Source organism: Leptonychotes weddellii, chromosome 7, assembly GCF_054177405.1.
Source record: "Leptonychotes weddellii isolate Sample4059 chromosome 7, ASM5417740v2, whole genome shotgun sequence".
Taxonomy (NCBI): domain Eukaryota; kingdom Metazoa; phylum Chordata; class Mammalia; order Carnivora; family Phocidae; genus Leptonychotes; species Leptonychotes weddellii.
In genome coordinates, this window is record NC_138375.1 from 68,653,003 (window position 1) to 68,675,808 (window position 22,806).

Sequence of the window (22,806 nt, forward strand, 5' to 3'; positions counted from 1 at the left end):
TAAGTTAAATAAATAAAAATAAATTTTGTTGCTCTTCTTGATCTTCCGCTATTTAAAAAAAAAAAAAAAAAAAGATTTTAACTCCTTAATGCCTTTCCTTGCTTTTAAATGTTTCCTTACTCCTTGTTTTCTTATAAGATTTTTAAAAATTCATTATTTATTTATTTATTTTTAAAGGCCCATTAATTCATTTGAGAGAGAGTGTGTGTGTGAGTGAGGGGAGGGGCAGAGGGAGAAGAGGAAGCAGACTCCTCGCTGAGCAGGGAGCCCCCCATGACGTTCCATCTCAGGACCCTGAGATCATGACCTGAGATGAAATCAAGAGTTGGATGCTCAACTGACTGAGCCACCCAGGCACCCCTTTTTAAGATTTTTTAAATGTTCTGTTCTTCAGATTGTACTTATTCTTTCTTTTGCCCTTTATTTTTGTCCTTGATCATTCTATTCTCTTATTTTGGGGGAGGGAGGGTTGGAGGAGAACCAACTCTTTTTCTTTCCTTCTATCTTTTATTTCTTTCCTCTAATATGTTTCATTTTTCTTTTCTAGCCTTGTAATCTCTGTTCCTCTTAAGGATCTATGTTAAATTTAGTTTAATCTGCATTTTGCGAAAAGAATACTTTCTTTACCAAAGTCCTCACACTACCACAGCTCTGTGTCTTCCTCCCCAAGAACCCCAAGTTCAGGAGGGAAATGGGTTTCTGTGTCCATATCTTTCTGGCTATCCTTAGTAGGGAGTGTAACTATCATTTCTCATGAAGGTTTACAAGGTATAGGTTGGCCAGATCAAATCAGTAAATACTCGTGGCATTTACGTGATGGGGGAAAGTGGAAGAAACATTTAACAACCAGTTCTGAGCTGACAAGGCACAACAACAGAATCACTTACCCAGTTAGGGAGTTTTAGTCACAAGTCAGAGAAAACCCAAATCAATCCGGTTGAAACAAAAAGCCTAACATAACTGAAAACTCCCTAAATAGCCAAGAACATCCGTTCTTCCAGGGTCTCTGCACTGCCTTCTATGCTATTAGTCTGATCGTAAGCATGGCTGCCCTCATGAACGCAGCAGACCTGAGGACTACGTGCCTTGTGCTCACATGCAACATGAAAACACATTCCCAGAGAAAGTCCTAAGATTTAATTGAACTGGTCCAGGTCACACACCTTCTGAACCAATTAGTGTGGAAGGGGAGGGGGAGGGCAGTGATTTCCTAATCCTCATCCATGTGTTCCACTTCTAGATCCTGGCTAGAAAGCTCATGGAAACCACATGGTTTAAAGAGAAGGAGCAATGAGGAACTGTCTGTTGGGAAGGCGACCAGCGAGTGTCCACTGCATGAGGCAAAACTGCATGCGGATGGGGGAAAAGAACAAGCGGTAACTTCCTATATGGTCTTTTTGCCATGGAGTTATTTTGATAATTATAAAATTATAAAAAAGAGTAAACATATTTTATTTTATGACATTTGAGCTTCTCTACATTTTTTTTTTATCATCAATTCTTCTAGGAACTCTTTCTGAGAATATTGACCCCGACACAGTTACCTATTATTATTGCTGTTAAATTAAATACTACTGTAAAATAACGAGAAGAAAAAATAACAGATTAATAATGAACCTTGACAAATGACTATTTGAGAAAATATTAATATTCCTGTGGGAAAAGAGTGCTTAAAGACCAGTTAGCTGATTTTTTTAAAAAGGTATTATAAAGTCAGTTTTAATATAAAGCAAATATAGGTGAAAAAAAATCACTTTTAAAAAGTGAGAAGAAGGGGCGCCTGGGTGGTTCAGTCGTTAAGCATCTACCTTCAGCTCAGATCATGATCCCAGGGTCCTGGGATTGAGCCCTGCATTGGGCTCCCTGCTCGGCGGGGAAGCCTGCCTCCCCCCTCCCACTCTCCCTACTTACGTTCCCTCTCTTGCTGTGTCTCTCTGTCAAATAAATAAAATCTTAAAAAAAAAAGTGAGAAGAAGCACACTTCACAAGTGAGCAACTGTCACTGGTCTCTCCTATTCCCAATCTCATTACACCTCTTCTGACTAAATACTAAATCAAGAGCTTATGGAATTAAAGGCCAGGACATTAACAACTGAATGTACAGACAAGTCATCTGCCTGGTCATTTGGGAATGGGCAGGGGACAGCGGTGAGGGTCATTTTGACAATAGTAAAGTAGATACCTAGATCAGACACAGGTTTTCACATAAATGAATGTCGATTTTAGTCCCCTCCGAAAAGGACCATGTGTATTTTCCTAGAGCATCTGAATGTCAATTTCAAAAGAACTCTCCCCAGTAAGCAGAATACTTTTATTTTCTCAATACTTAAAAAAAAAAAGAAAAGAAAAGAAAATAGAATGCTATCTGCAACAATGAGTCATCAGCCACTGCAGCTCTACAACACCCCGGTCTTGCCCTGTCTCTGCAGCTCTTCAAAAGGAGAAGACTATCTTTTAATGACACACAAATCCCTGCAGTGCCTGGCTGCAAAGCATAATTAATTCTGGCCTTTTTGTGCTTAATGAAACACCTTGCACACATGACAGCAGTGAGTTTGAGCATCTTCTAATATAGGGAAAGCCCTAGCAATAACCTAGTTCTACTCAAAATGCTCTGGAGGTCACATTTCTATGAGCTCTGCCATTATTTCCTCAAGATATATCTCTTATAAGAAGCAAATCACACCAAAGAAAACTCATAATCAACCACCTGCATGAACAGTTTTCTTAAGTTTTAAAAGTGTGCAATGTTTTGCAAATTCTTAGCAGTACACACATGCTTTTATTTCTCAATTTGTGGCTGCAATAGAAGGGTATTTAAAAAAGTAATTTCTCAGATGCAGCTGTTCAATATCATTTCCCTTTATTAGAATAATTTTTCATATTTTAATACATACTTACATGCTGCAATACAGAGGCTATTAGTCCACTGAGAATTTTAAAACATAAATTTCCAAGGTTCCATTTCAAAACACAAATAACAATATGCTCTGAGCAAATTTTTAAAAAAGAAATTTAACTGAAAGATTTACTTTGAAAGATTTACTCTTCTTTATAATATTCAATTATTCTGGCCCTACCCGAGAAGTCCTGAAAGCAAATGCCTACTTTCAAAGAAGTTACTACTGCTATGAATTCCTTGCTTCAATTATAGATAATATACAGAACAAGGAATCATGAAATCTAGAATTTCTCTCACCTGTTTAGGTGTAACTCCAGGCATGTGAATATCCAATGCAAAATCTGATGAATCAATAGGAATTACTGGTCTGGTGGTACCAAGACATTCATTGGAAAATGATCTGGTACTTTCTTTAAACCTTAAAAAAGAAGAGCATTTCAATATCCTTGAACATAATGGAATCTTAACTCAACATGAGAAGGAAAAAAAGAATTCTAAGATCTTAAGATAAAAGATTATTGATTTAGATCCAAAGACAACTCTAAAAGATATAATGACTAAATAATGTTCTAAAACATCAGAATTGCATTTAATAGTCTAGGAGCAACATATGCCCAACTTGGAAACAAAATATCATCAAAGCAAGTAAGCAGGCTACATTTAAAACTCCATTCAATAAAAGCTTGTCATAATATATACTTATTCTATTTAGTGAAAATACAATATTAATAAATGAGAAATTAACATAGGCATGTCAGTTTTCTAATAGCATAAACATTAACTATAACCCAGTAAAATTTTTTAACTATTTTGTGAGTGTCCAGTATCACTAGCCAGAAACAAAACACCAACAATAATATTGTTAGTAGGCAGAGCTGTTTGAGGGGGGGAAAGACTGCTATGTGAATTACAAATGTACAACTGCATGAATATTTAATATGGTAATTATGAGGAGTGTATATACAGCTTGGTGTTTTCTCCTGAGCTATTACAGTCCATGATCTGCTTCTCCCCACCACTTATCTATCTTGATACTTTATTCTTTGAGCTGTTTTAAAAAAGAAGGCGTTCAAGTCTAAAGGACTCTACTATGTATCTCCCCAAGAGGCAGTGATTAGTATTGGAAATCACAACTTCTAATTGGAGTTTTGAAAGCCAATGCAGCTTGACTACAGTACAGTGGGCTTTTTCTGTAAGGAGGACTTCACAACAAGTTACTGTGCTAAAATCCCAAGTCCTTTCAGCAGAGTAAATCAATACTGCATATTTCTACAACACTCTGGTTCGTAAAAGTGGTTACATTTTCAACAGCATGCACAGGAGCTATCCAAACATTCCGCCTGCTTTAAAAAATAAACACGCACCTCTTAAAGACAGAAAGTGGGCTTCTGAAACCCAAACAGCTGCTTGGAAAAACAAGGAGGAGAACTAGCAGGCTCGGAACGCCAGCCATGTCCTCGCCGCTCCGGCCCCGCCGGGAGAGGACCCGGCAGCGCAGAGCTGGGCTGGGGCCGGCGGTCGGGCAGCGGCGCCGCTAGCAGCCGCTACTTCATGGCCCGGGCGCGGCGGGCGTCCTGCGGCGGCCACACACCATCTGCCTGAGAAAGCGGCGGGCCGGACGACGCGAGGTGTCTGGATCACCAGCCGCAGGCAGAAACCCGTGCGAAGGCGGTACTTCTGTCCAGTTCGCAAGCGGAAGCTTTCCGCCCTCCAGAGCTCCTTTCTGCCCTGGTGCTGGGGCTAGACGCGCGGGATCCTTATCACTCAGGAATGACAGGGACTGTGAGGGCTATCACACAAACCCGCGTCAGTCATCATTCGGAACCTGCAAAAATAGAAGCAGATAATGGATGACTAACACATTACAGCATTTGTCCTCAGCAAATCCCAGCTGAGATTCTTTAATACATTAGTAGTTTTCACAAGCTTTGAGCCCAAGCCTGGGGAAAATGCTGGTCTGTTGGTCTCCCTCCCCTCATGACCAGCCCCCAAGATCTCACAGACCCTTATAGCCCCTGTTCTGCCTTTTGCTCTTTCTTCCTCCATCATACCCACTCTCTCCTTTTCCTTTCCTGATTCTTCCCTCCTTCTCCCTTTCATCCACCCCACTCTCTGGATTTCTTCTCCTTACTTCCTGTATCACTCCCTTTGGTCATCAAAAATGCACTTAATACCTCCGCTGAATGTAAACAAAGTTATTCACACAAATGACAAAGGTACAAGAAAAGGGAGAAAAAAAAAAAACTAAGAGAGGCAGAGACAAAAAGCACTTGGATACAACAGTAATCAAATAGAAAAAGACTTTGAGAACAAAGGCATGTTTATATCCGTGCATCAACAGTGCTACAGATTTAAGGAGAAAGATATCCCCTGTCAAGAAGTCACCGAAGAAGTAATCTCTGAAGTTCTCAGGATAATTTTAAGGCAAATAAAGAAACTACAGTTAATATGATATATGAAATGAAAATGCCCATTTAAAAATCCTGTATCGGATACACAAAGTAATAATTTCTTACTTATAAGGCATGCCTCCCAAAAGATACTCTTTCCTGAATAAAGTTTGGAGATTTACAATGCAATGCAATTAGAAACAGTAGGGAGAATCTCAGCTGCGGCCCAAATAAATTCTATCTACAAAGGGTATGATCAAGAACTTAATACAACCATATATGAGAAGCCATGCAGAACTCAAGATTTTAGAAAGAAGACTCAACTAGGCTAAATTTTGAAATATCCTTGTTTTGACTTTACTATTTTTCTGAACATACTTCAGACTATGTATCAAGTTTGTAACTTTTAGTTAGAAGGTACTATTTTAAGATGTATCATTCACAATATAAAAGTAGTTCCAAAGAAAAATGTCTTAAAGTTTTACTTTAATCACTAACTATAAACATGGTTTGGGAATCTCAAATCCATTAACCAGCTGAATAAAAGTAAAAACCAAAAATCAGCAAGATTATATACAAGTGCATCACAATAATACATTAGCCTCTAAATTATCTTTTGGAATTCACAAGATGTTGAAGCTAATCTAAAAAACAAAACAACAACAACAAAAAAAACCAAAGAAGCAAAAAAAAAAAAGAAAACAAAACAAAAGTATGAACTAACCTTAAATTTAATCAGAAAATTTCATGGTCAATGCTTTCTAGAAGAAAAATGCCTTAAATCAAAAACAAATAAAACATGATTGAATATCCAACAGATCTAAGGGTGCTTAAGGCTCACCAGCACCCAAAGACCACAATTAATTTACATAAGCAATGACATTTTTAAAAGACTGATGATATTTGTTTGAACTTTCTCTTTGGCTTGCTGTTTGAGCTTCCAGCAACAAAAACCTTCAGCTTTGTCTGATGTGGGTAAAGGAAAGAAGTCCTTCTGGGGGAAGAGAAACAATTGGCTTGAAGGCTCTATTATTGTCTTTGCAACAAAATATAATCCTGTCTAATGACAATATGTCACATACCCTGAAGTTCTTTTTTTTTAAAATATATGTGAAGAAGGGATTATATTTTATTATTTCATGCAGAACAGGATTCAAGGACAGTCCTTCTTCCAGCTGGCAGGGAGATATGGTATTATACAAACACTTGAAACAAATTTAGTATTAAAATTCTCTAACAGGAACACATCCTTAAGCACTAGCCTTTGAAAAAATACTCCACTTATCTCTGATTAATTTTATTACCTTTGATGTCCCTAAAACACCCACTAAAAGAAAAGGACTGAAGTTGTGGGTTAGAAGCAAAGTTGATATTTACAGCCATGAACTGAACAAAATGTCCTACAGAAATGAAAGCTAATTATGCTTCTTGGTTCTTGTAAACTATAGACATAATATAAATCACCATATGAAAAATATAATGGCTAACCATTTCACTTGTTGTTTTATAATTCTTGATAATTGTGGAATATACAATATTCAAATCTTAGTAGTCTTTATTTAGGATTTAAAAAATTCAAAATATATGTCCTTGAGATAAGCCATTCCCTCACCCAAAAAACTAATTTGTAATTTCATATTCTGTTCAGAATATTGTTGGGTTTTATAAAATGAATAAAACTGAAAGAGAATACAGTCTATTAAGGGAGATGAGGACTTAGCACAATTAATATAAGGTATATTTAGAATGTAGTGTTCCTATACTATACTATAGTACTATAAAAAGGATTCAAGGAATTTTGAAGAAGAAAAGATCATTTTAGCCTTCAAGAGGAGAGTAAGAAAAGGAGAAAGGTAAAGCAGTTGTCAGTGGAAGTAGGAGCTTGGAGGGTTGGGTTTCCTCTGTGGGAGATGGACATATTCCAGGTTCAGGGAAGGGTGGGAGCAGAGGAGCCCAAGTGATAGGCAGAGCCCAAGTGGTGGGCAGACACAGATTTACTATTTTATTTCTAATTCAAAGCAAATATTCTGTTTCCACATGCATAAATTCTTAGCAAGAATGATGTATAGTTTGTACCCGTACAGATGTTAATTTCAGAACAATATAAGTACAGCCTAGTACAGAGGACCATAAAACTAACTTGGCTTTTATGAAGTATAAGCATTCCATTCCTTTCAATTTTCATTTGAGAAAAAAAAAAAAAGGTAGTTGAAATTTGTAATTGATCAAAGAATCAAATAAATATATTGGCTATTCATTCATTAATTCATTTATTCAACAAGAGAGAACCAAGGTAGAATAGTGGCTGAGAGCTTGTAAACCAAAGCAAAACTGCCCGGACTCCTGGCTCCATCACTGAATAGCCTTGTGAAACTGGGCATGTACCTAGGCTCCCTTTGCCTCAATTTCCTCAAAAATAAAATGAATAATCCTACTACCTATCTCATACAGCTGTTACAAGAATTACATGAGTTCATAGCCTTAGAACAGTGCCAGACACATAATATATGTTCGCTATTACTGTTCTTGCAACAAGTATTTATTGAGTGCCTGAGAGTTTATTAATGCTGGGAATGGTGATAATCAAGACAGATAAAGTTCTCAGTCTTATAGAGATTACTTTCTAGTGGGGGAGAAAAACCAATGAAAATAACTCCCGAATTATAAATTTCATTTTCTTTTAGGAGATTTTATGTGGTTTCCTATAAATGACTTACGATTAAACTGATGAAAGGATGCATATCCATTCACACAGCAATTCAACTCTAGGGATTTATTCTTAGGCAAAAATTGAACAAAGGCACAAACATGTTTAAAATGATATTTACTGACATGGTATATAACAAAGAACTATTTGTTTACAATAGCAAAGAACGAATCGATTTAAATGCTCATCAATGGGAGATTGGCAAAAAAATTTTTTTGGATATAAAAACTTGAATACTATGCATCCCTTTAAAAAAGGACAAGATGGGTCTATTTTTATAGGCAAGGTCATATTCTATGACAAAATTTTTTCTTCTTGCATAATTAAAAAATGTTTAAACAATCTCAAACTTAGAGAAATGTTGCAAGTACAGTTACAAAGAAATTTTTTTTTAAAGGTTTTATTTATTTATTTGAGAGGGAGAATGAGAGAGAGCATGGGGGTGGGGGGAGGGTCAGAGGGAGAAGCAAACTCTCTGCTGAGCAGGGAGCCCGATGTGGGACTCGATCCTGGGACTCCAGTATCATGACCTGAGCTGAAGGCAGTCGCTTAACCGAGCCACCCAGGCGCCCCAAGAATTTTTTTTTCTTTAACCATTTGAGAGTAAATTGCTGATGTGGTGCCTCATCACCCCTGAATACTTCAGTATGCATTTCTTAAAGTACATTCTACTACATGATCACAATACGGCCATGAAAATAAACATATTTGCACTAACACATTACTACCATCTAATCCTCAGTCTCCAAACTTTGCCAACTATCCCAACAATATCCCTTATAGCAAATGAATCCAGTTCAGAATCAAGTGTTACATGTAAAGTTGTCGTGTGCCTAGTCTCCTTCATTCCAAGAGAGTTTCTCAGTCTGTCTTTACCTTTTATGACCTTGACTCTATTAAGACTACAGACCAGTTATTTTGCAGAATGCCTCTCAATTAGTATTTGTTTTCTGTTTCACAAGGACTAGATTCAAGTTGTGCATCTCTGACAGGAATATCAAGAAATTGATGCTGTGTTCTTCTCAATTTTCTGTATTAGTTGTCCATTGTCACATATCAAATCATCCCAAAACTTAGTAGTTGAAAACAACAAATATTACCTCAAATAGTTTCTATGCATAAGGACAAGAAGCAGGTTAGCTAGGTGATTTTCTCATGAGGTTGCAATCAAGACGTTGGCAAGGGCTACAGTCATCTGAAGGCTTGACTGGGGCTGGAGGATCTGCTTGCAAAGTGGCTTACTCACATGGCTGGCAAGTTAGTGCTTGCTTTTGGCAGAAACAACCTCTCCTCACTATGTGGCCCTCTCTGTAAGGGCTGTGTAAGGGCCCTTACAACATGGTAGCTGTCTTCCCCCAGAGTGAGCAAGGTCTTTTAGCATCTAGCATCCAAAGTCACATGTCATCATTTCTGTAATATGCTATGGTTACACAGGTTGGCCCCACTAGTGTGGACAAAGACTACCCAAGGGCATGAATACCAAGAGGCAAAGATCATCTTCCTGGGAGCTGGCTACAACAGCATCTCATAAGATGGCATGCAATTTTGATTTGTCTCATTACTGATGATGTGAACTTTAATCATTTGATTAAGGTGGTGTCTTCCAGGCTTTTCCACTGTAAAGATATCATTTTTCCCTTTGTAATTAATTATTTTTTGGTGGAAAAGTTATTTTCGACTTTGTAAATATTCTAATTCTTAGTAAACTTTAATTTTATTCAGTTATTTATTACATCATAATGGACTCATTGCTTCCTATTTTTTTCAATAGGTTTTATTTTATTTATTTTTTTAAAGATTTTATTTATTTATTTGAGAGAAAGAATGAGATAGAGAGAGAGCATGAGAGGGGGGAGGGTCAGAGAGAGAGGCAGACTCCCTGCTGAGCAGGGAGCCCGATGTGGAACTCGATCCCGGGACTCCAGGATCATGACCTGAGCCGAAGGCAGTCGCTTAACCAACTGAGCCACCCAGGCGCCCATTCAATAGGTTTTAATCTGTTACTAACTCGATATATTTACACTATTTGATGCTCAGACTGTCTCAGTTGTGGCCCCTTTAAGCTAGCTTTTGTGTCCTTCTGACATATTCCATTATCCTTTTTTTCTTTTAAGATTTTATTTATTTATTTGACAGAGAGAGACAAAGCGAGAAAAAGAACACAAGCAAGGGGAGTGGGAGAGGGAGAAGCAGGCTTCCCGCTGAGCAGGGCACCTGATGTGGGGCTCAATCCCAGGACCCTGGGATCATGACCTGAGCTGAAGGCAGACGCATAATGATTGAGCCACCCAGGCGCCCCCCCATTATCCTTTTAGCACTTTCTTGCTTTTTTGCCCCTTCTCCCATCTGGGTTCAAAACCCCACACCCGGCCTTTCTCTTTGTGCTCTTCATCACCCTTGGCCTTTGCTGACATCCTACAGTGAGCTGCCCACACACGTGGATGCCCTCTTTACCGTGTTTGGGCTTTGACATCCCATGCCAGGCCACCAACCCACCACACTGATGCTCTCTTTACCTGAGGTGTGTTCCTTACCGTATGTCAGGCTGCCCTCCCTGAATGCCTACTTTGCTCTGCCCCACGTAACAGCTTTAGGATTGAATTGTTCAGAGAGGGGGAAAAAAAAATCAAATTATAGAACAGTATACTCATGTATTTATAAATCTGAAGAAATATAACTCAATTTTATTTCCAATGGTTTTCTATGGGGATAAGTGGGGGGAAAAGGCAAACTTTCACTTTCCATTGATATGCTTTTGCAGTCTTTTGACTTCTACAAGCTTATATTACTTTTTGTAACCAGAGAAATATAGATGTAGATACAGATGTAGATATGCACTTTAAAATATTTTATTGGATGTGAATCTATGTATTTCAATTTACAGGTTAATTTCTATCTGAGCTAGGTGATGTCTTGAAAAACAAATAACTCTCCTTCCTTGGCAAGAACTTTACGAACTACATTTTAATGGTGGTTTTATAGCTGTAATGCAGGGTTTCTCCAGCTCAGTACAAACAACACTTTGGGCCCAATACTTCTTTGTTGTAAGACACTGGCCTGTGCGTTATAGGATGTTCAGCAGCATCTCTAGATTTGACCCACTAGATCCCAGTTGCACTCCCTTCAGCTATGACAACAAAAATGTCTCAGACATTGCCAAATGTCTTCTGCAAGGTAAAATCACCTTGGTTGAGAACCATTGTTGTAATATGGTTCATTAAGATGAAGCTTAATTTGTAAATCAAATGTCATGCAATTCCCTTCAAATACATATCAGACATAAATCGCCAGAAAAGTGTTTGCAGATATTAAACTTCTAAATAATGGGAAAATAACAATCAGAAAAGCCAGTAACATTTATCGATTTATATGCAGCTGTTGATTTTACACATAATGTCTCACTGAATTCTTATTACTTTGAAGTACAGGCTATTATTCCCACTTAATAGATGATGGCTCTAAGCCTTAAAAAAATAACTTGCTCTGGTTACTCGGCAGTAGAGTAAGGATTCAAATCCTGGCTTGTACACTCCAGAATATATTTTCTCAACTCCCATTTTTCAACATAAAAAAAGATTCTCTCTGTTCACAGAGGATGTTTTCTTCAAGTACAAAAAGGCCACACCCTCTGAAGATCACTTTATTACAAAATGATAACCAACGTTTACTGAGGAACTATTACATGACAGGCACTGTGCTAACAATAAGCTCAACTGAATCCTCAGCTGATGCAACTGAAGTTCATACCATTATCATTCCCATTTTACAACGTGGAAACTGGACATAAAGAGAATTGGTAATTTGCCCAGGGTACATAGCTGGGATTTAATACAGGCAATCTGATGCCACACTTGAAGCCCTTAACTACTCAGCTATCAATGTAACCTAGTCTTTTTTTTTTTTCCATTCACATATTAGGAAGCATTCATATTTCCTCTGCAAGCCTACTAACATTACTCATTTGCTAATTCAGAAAGAACAAATTGAAGATTTATGACTAAGGTCCAAATCTGGCCCCAAAGTAGGCTTTGTTTGGCTTGCACAAATTTTTCCCAACTGAATCTGAATTCTGAGAAAACATTTCAAAACGAAAAGATTTCACATAAAAAGTATCTTTTGAAGAATCGTAAAATCTGGCATCACTGGACCCACATTTCCATATGGCAACAATTAACTGAGCCAAGTAGTGTCTTCCTTTTAAGACAGGGCCAGCAATCTGAAGATTGCCATGCTCCCCACTGCTCCCTATTACTCCCAGATCCTGAGTGCAAGAGTAGTTGTTTTAACTGCCACCCAGCACCCAGGTACAGTTGTTTTCTGTGTATTCATTTGAGGTCTTTATTTTGCTTTGCTTTGTTTTTCATAGCTGGCCAGCCTTGCTCATTATCATTTCTAGCTGTACCCTAAAACTATCGGTGTTTTGACCCCAGACCTATACCCTTTCTCTGTGTAAGAAGGTAAACTTCACCCTACATATAGCATAGAATTTGCCACAATTTGATATGCTAAGTTGCTTCTTTTCTTTTCTTTTCTCTTCTTTCTTTTTAAGGTTCTCTTCATTACCAAGGCACACCAAATTGAGTGGCATTTTCTGCACGTGGATTTGTTTGGGATTCGTTATTTTAATATGTAGCCAATTTGAAGTATTTTTCCCTTGCAAGTCAAAATTGGCTGGGTAACTATAGAATATTTATGTTAACAAAATCTCAGGGGTACCATTCAGCATATGATTCTACTGGAATACCAACTTGCCAACAGGAACAAATTTTACTTTATTTTTTGGTTTCCGTGATCAGTACCAGATGCCCTTTAAACATGTTCATTAGTCATCAAATCCTCAGTCCTATAAATACTTCCATGGGGAAAGAAACAAGAGACATTATTCTTAATTAAATTTCTCAGCTTTGACTAATACAAATGTTACTTCATAACACATGTATCTAAAATCAGTGCTGGCATGTTTTAATGTAAAATAAAACAGATTCCTGAGTTCCAGTCAGCACACATCTCTGAGTTCTAAGGACTGCACTGCAAAGTTCTCAAGAAACCAGTGCCTTGCAGAGCAGAGCAGTCCTGATGATGTCAGAGAAGTAGAAGGACTCCTTTGTATGTGATTCATTTGCCTAGCAGGTATCTGATTTATTTATGAGCTCAGAACATCACAGAGAATTTAGTTTCAGAAAAAGAGCACAAAGCACTTCTGCAGCTATCACCACTTTTTTCCTTGAAACATTCCCATGGAGTGACGGGGAACAAGGTATCAGCCTTGTCCTGCAGAGTCCCTTAGCAAGGTGAAGAGCCCTCAGTGATGTCTATCCTAACACAGGGAGTGAGTCTGAAATGCGGGCCTAAACTTACAGGCTATCTCCACAAGATGCCACTTTGAAAATTAATAAACTCTCTACTTCCTCTTCAGTGAAGTTTTTGAAAAACTAGTTTGAAACTAATACCCAAGACCTGATTACATTTCAAGTGTATTTTAATAAAGTGTGGATCACTGAAAGACACACTGATTTTGCTACTGAAAGGTGTTTTCCATTACTCTTGTATGGCTTCCTTTGTGTGTCCTTGCACTATTCTTTTCTTCTATTTTTAAGAGGAAGTTGGTATAGAATGGGGGTGGGAGGGGACCCCATTTAAGTGCAAATATTTAGTGCCTGGCATTGGGCTTGGAAGGATGTGGTTTGAAGGTTGGGATCTGCCTCTCCTTCTGTCTGTCTTGCAATTATCAACACATTTTTTTTTTTAACAAGATATCCTCTTTTGTAGGGTTTTTTTCCCCTATTTGATTCCACATCCTTAGGCTTGGTTATTTCAAAAGCACTTTACTACATATTTTGTTAAATGCTTCCTGATGACTTCAGAGGCAGAAGCTATTATCTACACATGAAATCTGGCTCAGATCCAGAACATGCTAAAAATAAGTTTAAAAATAAGTATTCTTTTTCTTAATAAGTAAAAAATCTACAGGAAAATATCCAGATTCTCATTCAAAAATAACATTTAACACACTTAACTTCATCTTTTGCTTCTTGTGATACTCACACAGAAGCATTTTCTCCCAGAGCAGAACCAAATTTTCAAATGATTCTCATGTTTGCCATTTCAAATGTTCAAATACTTCCAATAAAATGCCCACAAACATCCCCTTTCTATTACATAAGTTTGGCTATCCTTTTCTTCAAGTCTCTCAGCTCTATAATTACAGTACTGAAAAGTAGAATCTATAATCACATAATGCTATTATACAATTCAAAAGCTCATGTGATTTTTTCTTAAAGCTCATAAAACAATGCCAAAACATTTTCTCATTTATATAATTCTGCTCAATTGAGTTTACAGTAACCTAGAGGGATTCTACAAAATCTCCACTATACACTGCCCCCATCGGTCCATCTCAACTATATAATTTGAAAGCCACTAGCAATAGGAACACAGTTGCTTAAAAACATTTTAATGTTTTTTATTTTATGGCATAGAAGCTACAATAACATTTAACTTAATCATAAGAAGTGCATTTGAAATTTTAAATATGCAATTCACCATTGAAAGAAAAGTATAATGTACTAAAGTAGCTTATACTCAGATTATTTTAATTTCTAATCTATAATAACAGTTTTCTTTGATCAGTGTCCCCAAACTCCCAATGAACTATCAATGAAGAGCTTCATAATTTTCTTCTGGCTGAAAAGGATCAAAGCATTCTTATGTTTGCCAGAACTCTTTGAGAATGCTGCCCAAACAGGTGGTGAATTTATTTCATTGCTATTAAAGTGTTTCTTGATGTCTCGAGCTTAGAAAGAAGTGGTTTATTTTAACAAGATGCTTACAGACCAGCTTGCTCTTCCCCAATTTTTAATCTTCTTTACAAGGTTTCACATAGTGTTTTGCACTATGCCCTGGAACTGAAAATGAAAGCTAAAAAAGGATGAGGCCCATAATCCTCCCGGCCTCTTCCACTGGGTGAAGTCCTGGTGGTCCTACTCCAAGGAAGTGAGGCCTGACCACACCCAGTTGATTTTGTTTGCCTTCTCTCTCCATTGTGGACATTATATGCCCTAACCTTGAGTTACATCACACTTAAAAGTTGAGTTTTTAAGTCACAGAAAAATGTGAAATAACCCAATTGTGTTGGCCAATTTCAACCAAAATAAAGAGGCCTACAACAGTATCAGATGGAAAATTGGTTCCCATCTTTGAAGTAAGAAAAACCCTTTCTAAAATTGCCACATTTCATGGACCCTTCCACGATCATAATGATACTTTTAATAATTAAAATAATATTTAACAATTACTGAGTGTTTGCTATATGCTAGATGGTGTTTTAAGTACTTCTCATGTATTATTTCACTTAATTTTCACAACACCCTTTGAACTAGAGTATTATCTCCATTTTACAGGTGAGGAAATAGAGGCACAGAGAGGTTAAGGAATTTGCTTGACATTGACAGTGGCTGATTTCAGAGGTAGGAGCTATTAAACTCCAGGCTACACTTGATAGAGACTGTAAGCCTGGTATTTGTTTACTAAGAAAATATGTAAAGGCTAAGTAAACTATTACTGATTCAGTAATGCTTTAATTAATTTGTATTTTGCCTCCCATATAATTAAAACCAATAGTTCACATGAGACATGATATTTCCCATTGCACAACACCTGCTTCCCACCAGGGACTCCGGGCTCCACCTTGAATCTCCCTCCTCCAGTGGATTCTGAGTCAAAAGGTAGAAAACAACGGTGTTATGGGGAGTAGAGACTTGCACTTGAAATCAGAAGTTGTGGTTCTAAGTCCCATTTTAGGGATTCATTTCACATTCCTGAACTTTGGTTTCTTCCTGTACCAATAAGGGGTAATTGATAAATGCACTACCAAATGGCTACCATAAGAAACAAAATAACCTGGGCAAATTCTGAAATGACTAAAGTGCCAGAGAGACATAAGTTCTTATTAGTGTTTCGGGTTCAGCTTTATCAATGGAGAAATTTAAAAATCTTTCTTTTATTTTTCTAATTTTTCCACTGTTCATTCTGAATGTACTTATACATCAGCTTTGAGTAAAGTTTCAGAGTACTAGAACATCTTCATACGGCAGACACAGTAAAATTATCCCTGGAAAGTGAGGAAAAAAATAGGGCTAAGAGATCCAAATTTAAACACTCTTCCTAACAAGAAAAATAAGAACAAAAATAGTAACACTGTCATTCAGCAAAAAGAGAACTAAAATCTTAACTTAAATCATTTAAAATGTGCTCCAGTAATCAGGAATAACACCTATATTTCAAGGGAATTACCAATGTTATGTCGAGATTATTAGGAATCATTTAGTGGTTATGGGCTCTGACAGGTACGGTATGTCATAGCCTTTGAGTCTGTGTCACATGACTTAAGAAAACCATACAGAGGCAGGCTTGCAGAACCAGCTGCCCAAAGAAATCAGTGGTGGAGGCAAATAACATGAATTTATATTCCCCAAGCAGTTAGATTTTTATTTTTTTTCAGGGAACAAATAAATATAAAATGGCACCCAAGTAGGTCTTTGGGATTTAAGTGAGACAGATTCTTATTAGTAATGTTTGCCTATCTCTTTATAGGAATATTGACAAGAAACATAACTTATCGTTGCTAAAGCATTTTGACGATGAAATGTGCTATATAACTACCAAGTACTATACACAAGTATTAAATGCTATATGAGTTATCAAGTTTACTACTATTTACTTGATTCTACTGAATTTAATATTTATTCCTAAATAGAGGGATTATGTGAATTACTTTGCTGGAAGATGGTTCTTTTGAAATAGAATTTTTTTCAGTGTTTGAAATGGAATTTTCACAGTTGGTATATAGGCACAAATTTTAATTTTTTAAAAATTTGCTTCCTATTAAAATGAATTTCTATGATCAGAAGGTTAAGTTTCTCTTTCAGAAAGCAAAGAAATCCATGCAGATAAAGAAACTCTGGTCATAATACAACTTAGAAAATATGTAAGTCTCTATTGATAAAGCAAACAATGTACTGCCAATCCAGTAATTCTGCCAAAAGACTTCTCTCTTTTGAAACAGCATATTCCTAAAGATTTTGTAAGAATAGAAGCCAAATTAAAAAAAAAAAAAAAAAAAAAGGACCTTAGGCCTTTAAATATACTATTCATAAAGGTATAGTAGTTATAGATTTAGAGTGATCATACTTATTGTTACTTTAAAATACATTAAGGACATCATCAAACCTTTTAACAAAATAAAACTATAAAATAATCAGTGGTTCACAAAATCAGTCCAGAGGTGTATCAGAATATACTTTAAAGAAGCTGACCATTTTATCTTTCAATATGGTTTTCCAGGAAATTTATGTCTCTATCAATGCATTCAAAGTTAATGGCCCATGCTTGACCAGCTGGTCATTCCCACTATCATAATGGCCAGCAAGATAACTGCTTCATTGATTCAGGGACGGATACCAACTGGAAGACAGTTCCCAGGCTGGTCATGTTGGTATACATCTAGGAAAATACTATACTGATTACTGCTCTTTGGGCATGGTAGAATTTGCATTTTATTTCATGATATCTTCAGCTACGATTAAAGAAAAGTTGAACGATAGAAACAAAAGAATATTAAATATGAGTGGAGTTAATTCAAACAATGGGAAAATATACTTTAAAGTACTTGATCAATCAAGTCAAGGTTAAGAAAAAAAGGTGAAATTTCTCCCTTCATAAATAATAATATAGCATTAACATGTGCTGTCTTTGTCTCGAACTCAAGACCACAGAATTGTTTTAAGATATTAAAAAAATACTATTGTTTCATTCTGATTTAGCCAAAATAACATTTTTTAGTAATTTTTTTATTATCTTCAATTAGCCAACATATAATGCCAAATTAACATTTTAAGATGGCCTGCTTTATTTCTTGTTCCTGAAACCTGGTAACTGTCTCATTATCTTCTCATAAAATATCAAAAATTTGCTTGTTATCAAAGAGGTCAACATTTTTTATCAGTAGGCTTTATCTTAACCAGTGTTAATATTAAAACCAGAAAATAAATGGATTAAGCAGTATTAATTTGCCTAAAAGAGAATAAAACTGTGATAAAATTTCCCTTTCATTTTGCTATTTAAATCACTATTGGTATTATATTGTAATGAGATAAAGGTTCATTAAGGCAGCCTTTGATATGTAAAAACAAAACACCCTGGAGGGGAAATTCTTCACTGAGTTACAGTTATCCTCCAAGGACATAGCAAATGAGATATCATTAAAATATTTAAGTTTAATTATGCAATATGTTCCAATACATAATCAAAATACATATATATGCACACAAATATTTCATTTACTCCTGAAACCTTCTGAATTTTTCTCCTACAGAGAAAGTCAACATTAATCAAATCACAGGAAAATTCTAAGGAGAAGCAATCATACTTTTATGCATATAAAATAGTATTTCCTAAACTGGAGAATGCATCTGACTATGGCGCGAAGTTCTCCACACATACTCATTTTCAAGTTCTCTTGATCCCACATTCCTACTGCTTCACACTGATCCAATCAGTACATTATCCTGCTTTCAGTTTCCCCAAAATGGAACCTACTAATTTAAGTTCCTGTCCCCTCCTATCTGTCCCGCAAATTAATTTATTTGAATCTGAGGCCGAATGGTAGTCAATGTTACTGCTGCTCTTCTATCTTACAGTTCCCCTACAATTCTGTTTTCTCTATTCTTCATATCAAAATTTCCCAAGTCTGAGTTTTGTAGAAACTGTATCTGCTTAAAGGAGATGCACCTCAGTTCCCCACACCTGTAGTCTTAAGGAAGAAAATACCAGGACTGGTCACCAAATGGGCATGTGACTTCCCCATAGCAGTGAATTGTGTTAATCCAGATGCAAGTTCTTAAAGCCATTATTTTAAAAGCCAGTAATTCACCACTCTCTTTCCATCTTTTCCTTTACCTACAGAAATACTGGTGATTTCAGAGGGAGGCTGCACCAACAGCTTGAACCAAGACCCTCCCTGAGGAAAGTAGAGGTCAAATAAAAGGAACAGACACCCTTATAGAGACTTGAATTTAGAAATTACCCAAATATTTACATGAAAAAAGAAAGTTAAAGCAGAAGAACCAGGTAATTCCGAGGGGCTAATTTAATTACTTCCCAACTACCCAGTAGGGTAGGTGTTAGGAAGAAGTTTATATGAGTTACAGAGAAGAAAAGGTGTGATTTTCAATACACAATCCCATGCCTACTTCTACCCAAAGCACTCTGTTTGCTAAGGCCTCATACTCCTCTCCAGGTAGAAAAAAGTTTGTTGGGTGTTTTCTTTTTTAATCCAGTGAGATTGGAACTTCATCCTACCTGTTCCAACACTGACATACTCAATAAATGTTAAGCAAATGAATGGGAACAAAGGATACAAAGAAATACATCATACAGTTCTCCAGGGTCTCATAGTAAAGTTTGAGAAAAATTACACATACCAAATTTGGATATATATTAAGTTTTAGAAAATTGGAAATAAACTTGAAAATAATCTTGTAAGTCAAAGTAGTACATAAACAGTTAAAAGTCAAGTAGTACTAAAATCCTACAATGAAACAGCAGTTTTCTGCCCAAATATCTCAAGTCCTACTCCTCAGATGCAACTCTTCGCCAACTCTTAGCAGACTATTCTGGTATTTAACTGTTTTTCCAAATGCATTAATGTTCTGGTTTACTGATTCACAGTTCTATTCATTATCTACTGACTTCTTAATTTGGAAGATGAGGATTTAAGTCTCTTATATATCCCTTCCTATACCACCAGCTTTTCAATAAACATATCACAATTTTGTTTATTATTTTATTTTATTTTATTTCCTTATGATAAGTGTACTCTTTAATCCCCATCCCCTATTTCACCTATCCCCCCACCCACATCCCTTCTGGTAACCATCAGTTTATTCTCTATAGTTGTTTTATTTTTTTTTTTTAAGATTTTATTTATTTCACAGAGAGAGAAACAGCAAAAGAGGGAACACAAGCAGAGGGAGTGGGAGAGGGAGAAGCAGGCTCCCCGCAGAGCAGGGAGCCCAATGCGGGGCTCAATCCCGGGACCCTGGGATCATGACCTGAGCCGAAGGCAGACGCTTAACGACTGAGCCACCCAGGCGCCCCTATTCTCTATAGTTAAGAGTCTGTTTCTTGGTGTGTTTCTCGTTGTTCATTTGCTCATTTGTTTTGTTTCTTAAATTCCACATATGAGTGAGATCATATAGTATTTGTGTTTCTCTGACTTATTTCACTTAGCATTATACTCTCTAGCTCCATCCATATTGTTGCAAGTGGCAAGATTTCATTCTTTTTTATGGCTGACTAATGTCATTATGTGTGTATATTTTATATATATATATATATATATATATATATATAATACATCTCCTTTATTTATTCATCTATGATGGACACTTGGGCTGCTTCCATAGTTTGGCTATTGTAGAAAATGCTGCTACAACCATCAGGGTGCATGTATCCCTTTGAATTAGCGTTTTGTTTTCTTTGGGTAAATACCTAGTAAAGTGATTGCTAGGTCCTAGGGTAGTTCTATTTTTATCATTTTGAGGAACCTCCATACTGTGATCCACAGTGGCTGTACCACTTTGCATTCCCACCAACAGTGCAAGAGGGTTCCTTTCTCCCCATATCCTCTCCAACACTTGTTCTTTCTTATGTTTTTGCTTTTAGCCATTCTGACGGTGTGAGGAGGTATCTCATTATGGTTTTGATTTGCATTTCCCTGATCATGAGTGATGTTGAGCATTTTTCACGTGTCTATTGGCCATCTGGATCTTTGGAGAAATGTCTGTTTGTCTTCTGCCCATTTTAAATCAGATTATTTGTTTTTGGGTATTGAGTTGTATCAGTTATTTATCTATTTTGGATATTAATCCTTTATCGAATATGTCATTTGCAAATATCTTCTCCCATTCAGTAGGTTGCCTTTCAGTTTCGTTGATTATTTCCTTTGCTGTGCAGAAACTTTTTATAGTAAACAAATGAGCAAAGGGGGAAAAAAAAAGAGAGAGGAAGACAAACCAAGAAACAGACTCTTAACTATAGAGAACAAACTGATGGTTACCAGAGGGGAGGTGGGTGAGGGAATAAGTGAAATAGGGGATAAGGATTAAAGAGTACATTTATCGGGCGCCTGGGTGGCTCAGTTGGTTGAGCGACTGCCTTGGGCTCGGGTCATGATCCCGGAGTCCTGGGATCGAGTCCTGCGTCGGGCTCCCGGCTCAGAGGGGAGCCTGCTTCTCCCTCTGACCCTATCCCCTCTCATGCTATTTTTCTCTCTCTCTCTCTCAAATAAATAAATAAGTAAAATCTTTAAAAAAAAATAAAGAGTACATTTATCATGATGAAAAAAATTAAATTTAAAAAATGCATCATAATAGTGTGTTTGACTTCAATTAATATATACCATTACTTTTTAAATTAAGTAAACTGAGGGTAGTTTTGAGAATTTGGTATCAAAAATTTTTAAAAGAAAAAAAAAGTTGCCACTGATTATTTCTTTGTAATCAAATTCCTTGTTCTCAAAAAGATTACTTTAAAAATGTAGATTCCAGAGCACACATTTATTGATCCAGATTTAATAGCTTTTGGTAAGGCCCTGAAATGTGTATGCAGGTGGAGTGAGGATCAATTCTGAAACCAAAGCCTGGGAGTTTTGATCACTCTGCAACAGGCATGGCATTCCAGGGTCTTGAGGAAGACTGACCATCATCTTAAATCTGATGCATAACAATCTACCGTACTGGTATGATCCCCAAACCAAAAGGATCCCCTCAGAGCCATTTAGGATCAAAGTCTGAGTGTTATTTCCACATATCTCTTTCTCCTTGACTTTTCTTCCTTGGGACTTCACTTTCTTGGGTCAACCACATCTAGACTGACCTATAACACAAGGTGTATGGGAAAGCCATTCCACTCGCACTAATCTAGGATTCTATACCTTGTTTCTAAAAATGGTATCTGGATGAAAATAAAAAGCTCAGAGGCTACCATGAGGGCATAGGTGGGCTTCTGATGTATGAGGGAAAGCAGACAGTTGGATAGTCTTCTAGTCACAGTCCACTATCCCCACTCCCCTGCCCTTCCAATAATGATATACTGAAATCTCTTGATGTCAGTAGCTGCGACTGAAACAGAGCAAGATGACAAGAGAAGGCCTCATGTGCACTTTAGTTCTCCCTGACCCCTCCTCAGTGTAGAGCCCAGTTATCTTCAAGGATGAGTAGAGCCTTCATAGCTATCTCCCAGCTCTTGGCAAGAGCAGAGGCTCTACATGGACCACAAGAAACAGGAGATGTCAGGGAGTAAACCACTTGCAGAATTACAAAAAAGTGACTCTTTGTTTTGCACACCTTTTTTTCATTTTCCATTCAATATTTTTGTTCCCGGAAGGCAGGAAATTATTCCATTAGTTGAATGACAATAAGGTAAACTTGGATATTTGTCTAACCATCTCAAATGTTCAAACAGATCAGTGTAAATCCAAATACAACTTATGACAGCTGATAAATACAGAGGAATGGACTATTGACAAAGGACTTGTTAATTAGAAGCTAAGGTACATATGTCTACTCTGAAGCCAACACTTTTTCCCCTGGAAAATAGTGTGTACATTAATGGCTTTTATTTGATAAAAATGTGTTTAAATTTCTATCCAAAACTGAAACTATATTAGGGTGAAGAAAATTGTTTCTTCAACTAAATGACTAAAAATAGAACTAAAAAAGAGAATTCTTATTCATGAAAGTGGTAAA

General features: G+C 36.8%; 1 protein-coding gene across 18 annotated transcripts in view; it reads right to left on the bottom strand.

Annotated features, from left to right (window-relative positions):
• The window catches only part of PAM (peptidylglycine alpha-amidating monooxygenase), a 276,720-nt gene that overhangs the window by 149,096 nt on the left and 104,818 nt on the right, over nt 1-22,806 (bottom strand). For all 18 annotated transcript variants that reach the window (XM_006728295.3, XM_031040329.2, XM_006728294.3 and 15 more), the window contains exons 2-3: nt 4,267-4,727; nt 3,200-3,320 (exon numbers count right to left, since the gene is read on the bottom strand). In XM_006728295.3, coding sequence (XP_006728358.1) covers nt 3,200-3,320; nt 4,267-4,355 — 210 coding nt within the window. In that variant the 5' untranslated portion in view covers nt 4,356-4,727. The remainder of the gene's footprint in view (nt 1-3,199; nt 3,321-4,266; nt 4,728-22,806) is intronic.